Source organism: Bos mutus, chromosome 7 (assembly GCF_027580195.1).
Source record: "Bos mutus isolate GX-2022 chromosome 7, NWIPB_WYAK_1.1, whole genome shotgun sequence".
Taxonomy (NCBI): Eukaryota; Metazoa; Chordata; class Mammalia; order Artiodactyla; family Bovidae; genus Bos; species Bos mutus.
In genome coordinates, this window is record NC_091623.1 from 11,744,468 (window position 1) to 11,757,156 (window position 12,689).

Below are 12,689 nucleotides of genomic sequence, written 5' to 3' on the forward strand. Positions count from 1 at the left end.
AAAGGTACAGGGTTTCCTGCAGTCACTGAGTGTGATTTTAATGCAAGGGACTTCCTGAACCACAAGTGAAGAATCCTGCTTAATCCCAGCTCACAGCTGAAGAAGAGAAAAACCCAATCCGTGTTTCAAATGTGAATAACTTGAAGGATTTAGCAAAGCCCTCAGGATAATGGATAATCTGTCTTTGGCAAAATTACCGCCTTTATGAACATGCAGTGGAAATCAAACACAAAATGAAGGATGATACTTGTTGGAAAAATCACAGCAAAAGAAATGAATGTTTGATTTATCCTTTGTCATCAGGATTTAGAATGCAGTTGTAATTTTGTCAAATGGAAGATATGAAATATAAAACTTTTGAAAAGTGTTACTCTTTTCCAACTAAAAACTCAAACTTTTGCCCCCCAATGTTTACTATAAAATTCTGGTCTCCTGTGTAAATGGATTCACTTTAAATGGGCTTTTCCAGAATTGGCATTCCTGATAACAAAGAGGTCCAGTCCCATGTCTCAAGCATTTTTAACACAACTAGCACTATGCTGAGCCCGTTCCACATTTTATTACCTGGACCAGTCTCCAACCTCAGGGCTGAAGGTAAAGAAATTCCCAGTCTGCATGGATCACCTGCCACAGGCAAAAAAAGGGCCTTTATTAGCAAAGATGTATATTTTTTCTTCTTTTGCTTTCTGACTACACTTCAGCCCAAGCTTATCTGTTTCTGGTAGATTCTCACTTAAGGCTACAGGAAGTAGCCAATGGTACAACATCCTGAATTTTTTTTCCTGTCATTTCCCTTAAAACTCTATAGGGGTGTGCAGTCTGTCTCTTGAGATGCAAGAGGTAACAATAATGTTTCCCTCTGTTTCTCACCCACAAAATGAGCATTCTCAAATTCCCAGCAGGGAATATGTGTCTGTGCTGTGCCCCCTCCTACCTCCAGTACACAGCCAGCTCCCTGTTTTCCAGCCTGTGGTTTATAGCACTCCACTCCCCTAGTACCAAGAACCTAGTACCTGGTCAGGGTTCTTCACAGCAAGCAGCAGAAACAGACTGGGAGCAGTATATGTGGGGAAGAAATGTTTGAACAGGAAAGTGAGTAGTTCACAGATTCATTAGAAGGCTGTAGAAGCAACCTCAGAAATCAGGCAGGAACAAGGCGGGCCAGACCACAGCCAAAATCACACCCTAAAGACAGGTGAGGACACAGTGCTACTGCAGTACATGGCCCCAGCTGGCCCTGCAGCTGCCTTTGGGGTTCAGCACTGAGGCCCCCAGCAGACTCCTGACACTGCAGGAGGCCAGGAGAGCTCTAGCTGCTGCTGCTGCTGCCACCACTGTTCACCACTGATGGCTGCTTCTCCCTGAGAAACCAACAAACACAGATGCAACAAACAAGCCCACAAACACGGAACAGAAGAGAGTGGCCTGGCTGAGTCCAAGAGGCACAGCCACAGAGATTTGGTCCAGCTGACCAGGTTGTGACTGAAAGACCAGCACGATTGCATTTAATTGTCATAGCTGAGTCCTGTGCTGGCTTCTAGCTGCAAGGGAGGCCATGAAAGCAAGACTCTGGTACTTTTGCCTCATGAGTGGAAGGTGGGCTTTGTCTCCCACTGAGAGTCATAAGAGGATGGAGTTTCATATGCTAATTAGGTTAGCAGCACACACACACACACCCCCCCCAAAAAAAATTCCCTGTTTTCCTGTGTCATCTAATCTCACAAACAGCCCTGCAAGGCAAGTGGCGTTAATCCCATTTCATAGATGCTGCAAGTCAGGGCACTTTGTTGTGAGCACAGGCAGTCCCTTCTCCTGGCCTGACATCAAGAGCCCTCTGCCGGGTGTCCCCCTCTTTGGTCCTCAGCATGGCCTGTGTCACTTGGTGAGTTTCCTGGGCTTGGGCTTCCACTGGACTTTTAAGTCATGAGGGGCGGGGACAGTGTTACACTCCCCACAGCTCCCCACAAGCCCTGTGGCGCTGACGCCTCCGTATCAGCAGCGCTGTCTCACGTGTCGGTTGGCCCACTTTGACCTGAAGGATACAGTTCTTCCAAAATTCTCATTTTCAAGTAGACCCCTCTGACTTCCCGTTATTTCACCTCTCTGCTCCTCGATCTCCCTCTAATGGAGATAGCAAAAAGGCAACAATATTCTCTACCATGTCTCAGATCAAATGCACTAAAACATCTTTAAGAAAGAGTTAAACTCAAGGACTTAATGTAACTTTCATCGCTCTTTTATAACATGGTCTTTAACACATAAACAACTATGACTTAAGCACCAATCGTCCTGACACGTATTCCTAGTTGGTGTGACATATATTCTGTGAGTGCCACTTTTGGATTGAAACAATGCAGAATAAAGCCCCCTTCTGAAATGATACCCAGCCAGTCCATTTGTATGAATCCACCCCTCTGTCTTTATATTAATTTCATCTCTGAGCATTACATGCATCCTAAAGAGGATGTGAAATTAAAAGCCATGAAATTAAAAGATGCTTACTCCTTGGAAGAAAAGTTATGACCAACCTAGATAGCATATTGAAAAGCAGAGACATTACTTTGCCAATAAAGGTCCATCTAGTCAAGGCTATGGTTTTTCCTGTGGTCATGTATGGATGTGAGAGTTGGACTGTGAAGAAAGCTGAGCGCCGAAGAATTGATGCTTTTGAACTGTGGTGTTGGAGAAGACTGTTGAGAGTCCCTTGGACTGCAAGGAGATCCAACCAGTCCATTCTGAAGGAGATCAGCCCTGGGATTTCTTTGGAAGGAATGATGCTAAAGCTGAAACTCCAGGACTTTGGGCACTTCATGTGAAGAGTTGACTCATTGGAAAAGACTCCGATGCTGGGAGGGATTGGGGGCAGGAGAAGGGGACGACAGAGGATGAGATGGCTGGATGGCATCACTGACTCGATGGATGTGAGTCTGAGTGAACTCCGGGAGTTGGTGATGGACAGGGAGGCCTGGCATGCTGCGATTCATGGGGTTGCAAAGAGTCAGACACGACTGAGTGACTGAACTGAACTGAAAGAGGACGTGGCCTTGGATGGGACCTTGAACTCTTGTTCTGATGCTTACCAGCTATATGGTTTATAAAAATGTGGTAATCTCTCCCAACCTCAGTCCCGTCAGTTAAGATAGTTTGAGGATTAAATGAAACTGTCGGTAAAGCCCGTGGCACATAAGAGGGGCTCCGTCCGTATGGCTGCTGTCTTGTTTGTGTTTATTTGGCCGCACCAGGCTGGGGCATGCGGGACCTTTACTTGTGGCAAGTGAACTCTCAGTTGCAGCACGTGGGATCTAGTTCCCTGACCCAGGATTGAACCCCGGCCCTCTGTGTTGGTAGCGCAGAGCCTTAGCCACTGGACCGCCAGGAAGTCCCAGTGTGGCTTTGTTGTTACTGTTATCTGTTTCTCATTCTGGTTGACACTCTGCCCAGTGCAGGAGCTATTTCATCAATGTAGCAGGACTAGTAATGTCATTATTACTGATAATTACTAATAACCACAAACATGACAGTGTGGACAGCTTCTCAGAGGAGACCCACCTCAGTGAGCTGACAGCTGCCAGAATAAATAGACTCTGGAGCATCAGCCTGTGACAATCCCACTGACCTGGAAATATGACTCCAGAGAGAGACCACCATCTCCCCTCCCTCTCCCGTCCTCCCGCTGGGGACACGAACTGTCAGTAAAAAAGCATCCGTTTGACCGTAGCCCTGATCTCTGGCCACAGATGAGGAATGTTAGCCCTCCAGGGAGAGTCCAGATAACTGCAGGATTGAATGGGTTCTGATGAGGAGAGAGCTGTGACCAGCACAGCCCTCACAGAACCTGTCTGCTCCATCTCCATATCAGTCTCAATATGGGCTCTATTCGAGCCCTGAAGGTGGGCTCTGTGGGCGACAGGAAAGAGTTGGTGCAAACAGGCCTTAGCATAGGAGGCCAGAGGGCAGTGTGTCCTGGAGTCATCTGTGGCTGGTGTCCATCCCGCCAGGCTGCACCAGCTCCAACCTTGAGCAAATCGGGTAGCCCCTCACCCGCCGTCTTCTCATTAGTAAAGTGGCGATGTCCTCTCCCATGGGGCTGTTGGAAGGATGAATGAGGTCTTGTGGTTGGCACACAGGGCCACACATTGTTGAGGACCCACTCAGTGAATGCTCACCCAGAGAGAAAAGGAAGGTCGAATGAAACCTGCCTCCTGCATGCAGTCCCCATGGGGAACACGGAAAGGAAGGACGGGGCTGGGGACCCCACCACCCTCCTGGCCCCAGTGTGCCTTTTGCACGCATTCGGACCTTCATGAGTGTCCCACGCCTCTTCTCTCTGCAGCTGAACCGAAGTGATAGCGACAGCTCCACCCTGTCCAAGAAGCCACCTTTTGTTCGAAATTCCTTGGAGCGACGCAGCGTCCGGATGAAGCGGGTAAGACGGTGCCTTTGTTTCCCCAAGCCCTGTGTCCCTCACGCACATCCCCTGATGCCTGACCGTTTCTCCTCAGCCACTGGTTGGAAGAAAGCACTTGAAAGCATGGTGGTATTTGCAAATGGAAGTTGGTGAACTGTAAGGCCTGGGTAGGCACTGGGGAAAGTGCCAAGGGGTAAACGTAGCATAGTTTTTGTGACCAGTATGTTAGATCAGGAGTGGGCATACTTGTGTAGAAATCAGAGTCATGAAGAACCAATCAACCCAAGATGTCACAGCTACCAATGGGAGCCTGCCTCCTGCAGGTCTCTGCTCCCTGTGTTGTCCAACTGACCGAGCAGTTGAAGGTCCCTTGCAACAGCCTCCTTGCGGGAAGAGAGGCCAGGTGCCCCTGCCCCCCCACGCCTCCCCACCAAGAGCTGACCTGGAAGCAAGGAGGTGCGAATGGGACTCAGTCCAGCTGGAAACTCCCAGGGAAGAGGCCCCAAGCTGTCCCCGCAGAGCAACCTGGCCTTTCCTTACGGAGAACGTGGCTGCATGGGGGTTGGCAAGAGGCCTTAGGTCAAGGCCCTACTCCTGCTAGGGACTTTTCACTAGTCAGGGTTGCAGGAGGGGCAGGGGGCCCTCCCCACTGTGGGCTTTCAGCGCAGACTTGACAACAGTTCTGGTGAACTTCCAGAACTAGAAAAAACCCAGGAGCCAGAATGTCAGAAAGAGGAGTGGAGAGAGCAAAGCAAAAACGCAGAGAAAGGAGAGCATGCTGACAGCCCCGTGTAGGGGCAGCCCCGTAGCATCTCCGGCAGGCCTGCTGCTGACCACCAGCCTCGGGAGTGGTCCTGTGTATGGCCATACCCTCCCTGCACAAGTCTCCAGAAAGAACCAGAGACAGCAGGAGAAAGAAGGCAGTGCAGAAGAGGCTCCCTCCCAGAAAGGAGAGGGTACTGAATGCAGGAGAATGTGGGCATGGCCGCAAGTGACAGGGGCATCCCCTGCCCCACCCCGTCTGCTGTGGCTGGCTGGCACTCCAGTCCCTGGAACACCGAGTCACCTTGGGAGCCTGTTGATAACGCAGATTCCAAGGCCGCACTCCCAGACCACCTCATCCAGGCAGCTGGGGTGTGGCCCTGGAAGCAGCATTTTTATAGGCTCCTCAGAATTCTGGACCAGGTGTTCCATGATCCACTCCTGGAGAAATGACACCCAGGAGCTCCTACTCAGTACCCCCTGCACGTCTTACAACCCCCGCCCCCACTCCCCCCACCCCCTGCCGTAAGACAAGCCTCACAGAAGTTCCTGCTTCTTCATCTCCTCTTCCCCTCAGCCAAAGGGATGCCTTGCAAAGGGGGCCCTTGATAGCTGGTCTGAGCCCATGTTCCCTTCAGGTCCTTTCTATGTCCTGAGGCACAGGGGTGTCCAGAGGCTGGGCCAGGACCCGTGCACACTGCAGACCTGCCTCCACTAGCTGCCTGAGCAATGCGTGTTGTGGACAGGGCCACCTGGCAAGGGTCTGAGAGGACCTCTAGTAGCTGTGAGCAGTTCCTGGTCAGCAGCTGAGTGAGAAAATGCAAGGAAATGAACCCTACCCAGGACCTGAGGGAGCCGGGCTGCAAATCATCCCCTTGTCAAACCCCCGGATGGGGATACAGTCAGTCAAAACCTAGATTTCAGCCTCATGAGACCCTGAGCAGAGGATTCAGCCAACCTGTGTCTAAACTCCTACCCAGTGAAAATGTGGGATAATGAGTTTGCATTACGTTCAGCTGCTAGTTTGTGTAATTTGTTATGCAGTAACAGAAAACCAATACAATGCCCAATAAAGTGATTTTTAAAATGGTATTAATACATAAGACATTAACTATGAGACCTGTCCTCACTTCAGGCTGGCCAGTATGCTTTTAGGAACAGGAAACCACTCAATGGAGTGGTTCTGTGCTTTTCTAGGGTGACCATTGTCTAGTCTGTGCTTATACATGAGCAAGGCCAGGAGATCCAGCTGAGTGATCTCGGTGACTCCAGGTCTCACATGAAGCTGCTTTTGCTTAGCTCTGCTGCCCCTGTACTATCATTAGTCATGTCCTACTCTTCGGGACCCTGTGGACTGTAGCCCTCCAGGCTCCTCTGTCCATGGGATTCTCCAGGCAAGAATACTGGAGTGGGTTGCTATTTCCTTTGCTCTGGCCCATGTCCAGTCTCAGAAACTTGTCTGGATATGTCAATGCAGAGAGAGGCAGAGCTCAGGCAGTAGATGGAAGCCAGTGGGAGTAAGGGAAGCAACTGCGTGTAGGGAGTGAGTGGATGGGATCCGGAGCCAGCTGCCTGCAGTGGAATCTCAGCTTCACTGCTTATAACGTGTGTGATTTAACCTCTGGGAGCCTCATCTGTGCACACAATAACAGTCAGGACCTCATAGGGTCGTGAAAATGAACTCAGGTAACGGAAGTAAAGCGCCCAGCACCATGCCTGGGACATAAAACTGCTCACTAATATGAGGGGTAGACACGGAAAAAATCAAGACAGGCTCCCAGGGGTTGGACGAGCCTCACTTTTAGAGTGGAAGCCCGCGGATGAACGAAGGAGGGTAGCTGAGCTCCAGAGCAGGGGAGAGCACAGGGTCACTGGACCCGGCCCCATACTAACCTGTCCAAACCATCCCCACCCCCGCAGCCTTCATCCGTCAAATCCCTGCGCACTGAACGCCTGCCGCGCACCTCGCTGGACCTCGAGTTGGACCTGCAGGCCACCAGGACCTGGCACAGCCAGCTGACTCAGGAGATCTCGGTGCTGAAGGAGCTCAAGGAGCAGCTGGAACAAGCCAAGAGCCACGGGGAGAAGGAGCTGCCACAGTGGGTGCGGGAGGACGAGCGCTTCCGCCTGCTGCTGAGGATGCTGGAGAAGCGGGTGGGTGGCGAACCGTGGGAACGCAGGGCAGGCCACTGCAAGGGAGGGCGGTGAGGGCCCTGAATGGGTCCTGCAGTTCTGTGACTCACTGAGAGTGCTCCCAGAGCCCCTCAAGCTCATCAGCAAAGGAAGCCAGCAATCCCTCCCCCAGGAAACTTGATTCACTGTTTACTGGCTGCCAGGTCCTTTTGCTGCATTCCCGTGTTTGTGCGCAAGCCCTTATTACTCACATGTTTATTCCAGCAGCTGGTCCTTCATCAGGCATATTGGGGGGCACTTTATCTACGCTGGAGCACACACTTGCACAGAGTAAATAAGAACACTGACCTGCCCTCCTGCCTGCCTACCCAGTCCCACAGAGCACGTTTCTCCAAAGGGGAGAGGAGTGGGTCCTGGCCGGGTTTTATCCTGATGAAGACGCCTGAGGATACAAGCCTGCTGGCGTCTCATCCCTAGCGTAGTGAGTCGGAGAGATCTCAGCATTGCTCAAGAAAAAAGATACAACCACAAAGGGGCCAGACCACACGATGAGTTGAATTTGGGTGGCTGCTGCTTTCACACGTGTGTATTTGGGAAGGTCTCACATTGCATGAGACACCCCCACCCCCAGCCTCCAAAGGCAGCTGTTTGGGCTCCACTACCTAGAGGGGACTCCGGGAGTTGGTGATGGACAGGGAGGCCTGGCCTGCTGTGATTCATGGGGTCGCAAAGAGTCGGACACGACTGAGCGACTGAACTGAACTGACTGACATAGAGGGGAAGAGTCCAGGCAAACTCCCAGGGAAAAAGGGGGTTGGAGAGGGGACCTAGACATGGAGATGATGTCACTTGGAGCACCATGAGGAGTCTTGGGTTGGAGAACTCCAAAGCAGCAGGAGTTTGGACTCTTTTATAGACCTGGGGTTGAACACATCTATGACTAGCAGATGTTGGGTGCAGTTTTAGGGGGTATAGGTAACAGGCAGGCTCTAAAAGGCTAAAAAAAAAAAAACCCAAACTGCTATTTGAACTTCATTTAAAACAATTGGATGGGTAAAAAATTGTCTTTGACACCAGTGGGCTCCCAGACTGTGGTGAAGAAATAAACATCATAGGGTGAAGAAATAATCATCAGAGGCCATCTTTGACTCATTCCTTTCATACCTGCCAGGAGGGCTGTCCATGGCAGAAATGACAAGCTTTTGCTAGTTTTCTCTGCACACAGCCAAGCAACGCAACAGCACCTTCCAGACGGTGCCTCACTGGATTGTTGGGAGGGCCATTAGCTAAAATTCCAGCTCTCAGTTAAGGTGATGAAAACATAAAGCAGGAAGGTGGTGCTGGGCTTCTTAGGTCTGGACTTGTGGGAGCCTCAAATTGACTCTAGTAAATCAGAAGTTCCCCAAGCATTTATTTCTTTCTTGTTTATTACATCAGAGTTATAATAACAGCATTAAGAGAAAATAGAAAATTAGAGAAAGTTTTAAGGAAGAGAAGGAACTAAATATGTCTCTAATGGTAGCTGTCTATTACATTTATCTTGGAGCTTCCTAGTAGCCAAGGCAAAAAGAGATAAGCAAACAAGTATATATGTTTCCTGCCTTAAGAAGGCACCTACCAAGAAAACCTGACCTTTCAAATAGTTTTGTTTTTTTTTAAATAGTAAATCTATGACTATCTGATGATGATTCTGTTAAAGAGTCATTTAAATGGTATAGCTTCATTAACCAAAATACTGTCTTCGTGCTATGGTTTTAAGTGTGTAGAACATAGATATTTGAGGGCTCTCTGGTTTGTTCTCTAAAGTGTTTCCTTAGGTTTGTATCAGGAGGGAAGGATGTATTGTTCCTCAAACCCTTGACCATAATTGCATGATTCAAAATTGGGTTTCTACGATTTCTTAATTGTATGTCGTTAAAGCAGTTTCTTAACATGCCTGAGGCTTTGTTTCCGCATCTGTAATATAGATTATTATAAAGCCTACCTTCCTAAGTGGCCCTGAGGAGCAGTGAGGTGACACGCATTTTACCAGGTAGCTCTTGCCGCCTTACTTCTGACACGTGCATATAGGTATTCAGTTCCCTGGCCCTGAAAACCTATCCTGTCTGACACATGTTGGGATCACTTCCCCTCATCATCATTTGGAATAAAGAGGAACAGGAAACATCATGGTGCTCTCTGGTGACCCTCAGACCTTCTAACCACAGTAGACTCCTCATTTATGCTAGAAGGGTCTCCGTGGCTGACCCATTTCTAGAGACCCTAAGTACTCTCTGCTACCTCATTCTGCCCTCCAGATGGACCGAGCAGAGCACAAGGGAGAGCTTCAGACAGACAAGATGATGAGGTCAGCCGCCAAGGACGTGCACAGGCTTCGAGGCCAGAGCTGTAAGGAGCCCCCAGAGGTGCAGTCTTTCAGGTCAGCAAGTGGGTGCCTGGCCAGCCGGCCTTTCCCTTCTCACCCTGCCCTCCCAGCCTCGGTCTCCTCCTCTCCGTCTCGATGCTCCCTATCTGTGCTCCCAGCTCTCTGTAGCAGATGTTTGTCCTCTGCCGAGTCTTCCCCTGTCATCTGTGAGCCCCGCGGTGCTTCCCCCCAGCTGTCTTTATCGGTCTCCGCACAACTCGACCTAATTTGTTAGATCCTTTTGTTTAATGGGTGAGCCACCTGCTCCGGCCTTTCCTCTTAGCGCTCCCATCACCAGTAACTGCGGAGGATTGGCCAAGGGATAAATCAGCCTGGCAGTGGAAAATGTTTGCTGGGCCTCCCTAGCACTGCCTGCCACCTGCCAGGATCTCAGGGAGATGCCTTCTTGCCACCCCCGGACCCAGGCGTGTCCTGGGCCTCCCCATTCACAGAGGGTTTTGCATTTAGGTTTGTGTTGTCCTCTCGGAAAAGGTATTCATGTTTGTGTATGTGCTAAAATGCATCCCTTGGAGGAATTTAAAGATGTAAAATATACTGTCATTTTTCTAACCACACTTGGACATCTTTTCATTCTTAACCAGCAGGGAATCTAAAACAGACCACAGTGGAAATGGCCAAGGGCCCTTTGAGATTTCAGAGGCCCCTGATCGGAACTGGGGGTGGTTGTTCCTGCTGATGTTCCCCCAAGGCAGAGATTCTCAGCCAGGGGTGACTTGAGCCTCCGGGGAGGGCGTTTGGCAATGTCTAGGGACATTTTTGATTGTCAGAACCAGAGGAGGGCTGGCAGAGATGCTTCTGATGTTTTGTGGGTAGAGGCCAGGGATGCTGCTAAAGACCCTACCTGCACAGGATTAGCCCCACAATGAAGAAATTATCCTGCCCATAATATCTATAAAGTGAGGTTGAAAAGCCTGCTCTAAAGGGATGGCCTGGGACTTCCCTGGTGGCCCAGTGGTTGAGTCCGTACTCCCACTGCAGGGGGCTCGGATTCAATACCTGGTCAGGGAACTAAGATTCCGCGTGCCTCATGGTGTGGATGGGAAAAAAGAAAGAAAGAAATACATAAAGGAATGGCCTTTTTTACAGGGAGAAGATGGCATTTTTCACGCGGCCTCGGATGAATATCCCGACCCTCTCTGCAGATGACGTCTAATAGCCAGAAAAGTATTTCTTTTGTCCCAGTGATCACGCTGTGAGCCTAGACTGTGGCTAAACTTATTTATGTGGTGTTATATGAAGGTACCAAGTCATGAGTCCCCTAGCACTCTTGTCCATTTGAAGATAAACAGAATTTTTTAGTTTGAGTTCTATTATTATTAAAAAAAAAACAAAACAAAACAAAAAAAACCAGCATTACAATGACAAGATTGTATAGTTTGTATATTTAGGAATGTATTTTTGAGAAAGAAAATTTAAATGAACTAAAGCAGTATTAAGTTGCTGCTCTTCTTAAAGTTGTTTAGATTTTTTTTTTTTTTGTACAGATCTACCTACTAGAGGTTTCACTGCAATAAGAAGTAATGTTTGAGGGACAGTAATCCTCAAAGGATGTCCTGAAGGTGTCACAGCACAGCTGACCTTTCCTACTTAACGTATTTTGTACCATGTTTTTAAAAAGATGCACGGGAACTGTGCAGGGATTCTGAGGTGCGTCCGTGAATCTTCACGAGCTGTGATGTGTTTTTATGTGGCCGCCCGACGTGGAGCGGGCAGCGTGGGGCTGGCTGGTGACAGGCCTGCCCACGCTGGTCTCATGCCCAGTGAAGCCACTGACACGAGTGAGGGAGGGCTGTGGAGAACACCTTTCAGTTTTATCTCCATCAATAAAGTGGCCTTTCTGAACAAACGTCCTCACTCGCTTTTTCTCCCCTACCCCTCCCTTCATCAGTGTTCCCCTTGTTTTTGAATCTCCACTTCCCACTCATTCCCTCCCAACCTATCCCTAGGCCAGGAGAGTTGGTTTTTTTTTTTCTTTTTGTTTGCTCATGTGCTCATTAAAGGAGCAAATGTCTGCTGAGCGGGGACTGCTGCAGACATCAACTTGTGTGACTTCAACACCCAAGTCACAGAATCTCTTCCTCCTTCCTTCCTCTGAAGTGAGCGCTGCAGCTGTCTTCAGAGAAGGTCTCACTACCAGCCACACCAGAATCTTGGGCCAGCAGACTTCCCTGGGGGCCCAGTGCTTATGAATCCACCTTGCAATACAGGGGACGCTGGTTCCATCCCTGTTTGGGGAACTATGATCCCACATTCCTCAAAGCAACTAAACCCATGTGCCGTAACTACCGAACCCACATGCTGCAACTGGAGAATCCATGCACCTCAACAGAAGATCTCTCACGAGACAGTGAAGATCCCTCATGCTGCAACTAAGACCTGACACAGCCAAATAAGTAAATAAATATATTTTAAAAATACAGGGGTCTTCCCTGGTGGTCCAGCGGTTAAGAATCCATCTGCCAAGGCAGGGGCCATGGGTTCGATCCCTGGTCCCAGGAAGATCCCACGTTCCTTGGGGCAACTAAGCCCGAGCTCCACAGCTACTAAAGCCTATTTGCCTAGAGACCATGCTCCACAAGAGAAACCACCAGACTGAGAAGCCTGCGTACCACAGTGAGGAGTAGCCCTGCTGCTGCTGCTGCTGCTAAGTCGCTTCAGTCGTGTCTGACTCTGTGCGACCCCATATATGGCAGCCCACCAGGCTTCCCCGTCCCTGGGATTCTCCAGGCAAGAACACTGGAGTGGGTTGCCATTTCCTTCTCCAATGCGTGAAAGTGAAGTTGCTCAGTCGTGTCCAACTCTTAGCGACCCCATGGACTGCAGCCCACCAGGCTCCTCCATCCATGGGATTTTCCAGGCAAGAGTGCTGGAGTGGGGTGCCATTGCCTTCTCTGAAAGAGTAGCCCTAGCTCACTGCAATTAGAGAAGACCTGTGCAGCAATAAAGGCCCAGAGCAGCCAA

At 49.7% G+C, this 12,689-nt stretch overlaps 1 protein-coding gene across 2 annotated transcripts in view; it reads left to right on the top strand.

The window, feature by feature from the left end:
- Positions 1-11,231, top strand: part of WWC1 (WW and C2 domain containing 1) — a 58,960-nt gene extending 47,729 nt beyond the window's left edge. For both annotated transcript variants that reach the window (XM_070373051.1, XM_070373052.1), the window contains exons 16-19: positions 4,334-4,426; positions 7,091-7,324; positions 9,601-9,722; positions 10,815-11,231. In XM_070373051.1, coding sequence (XP_070229152.1) covers positions 4,334-4,426; positions 7,091-7,324; positions 9,601-9,722; positions 10,815-10,881 — 516 coding nt within the window. In that variant the 3' untranslated portion in view covers positions 10,882-11,231. The remainder of the gene's footprint in view (positions 1-4,333; positions 4,427-7,090; positions 7,325-9,600; positions 9,723-10,814) is intronic.
- The last annotated feature ends 1,458 nt before the right edge of the window (positions 11,232-12,689 follow it).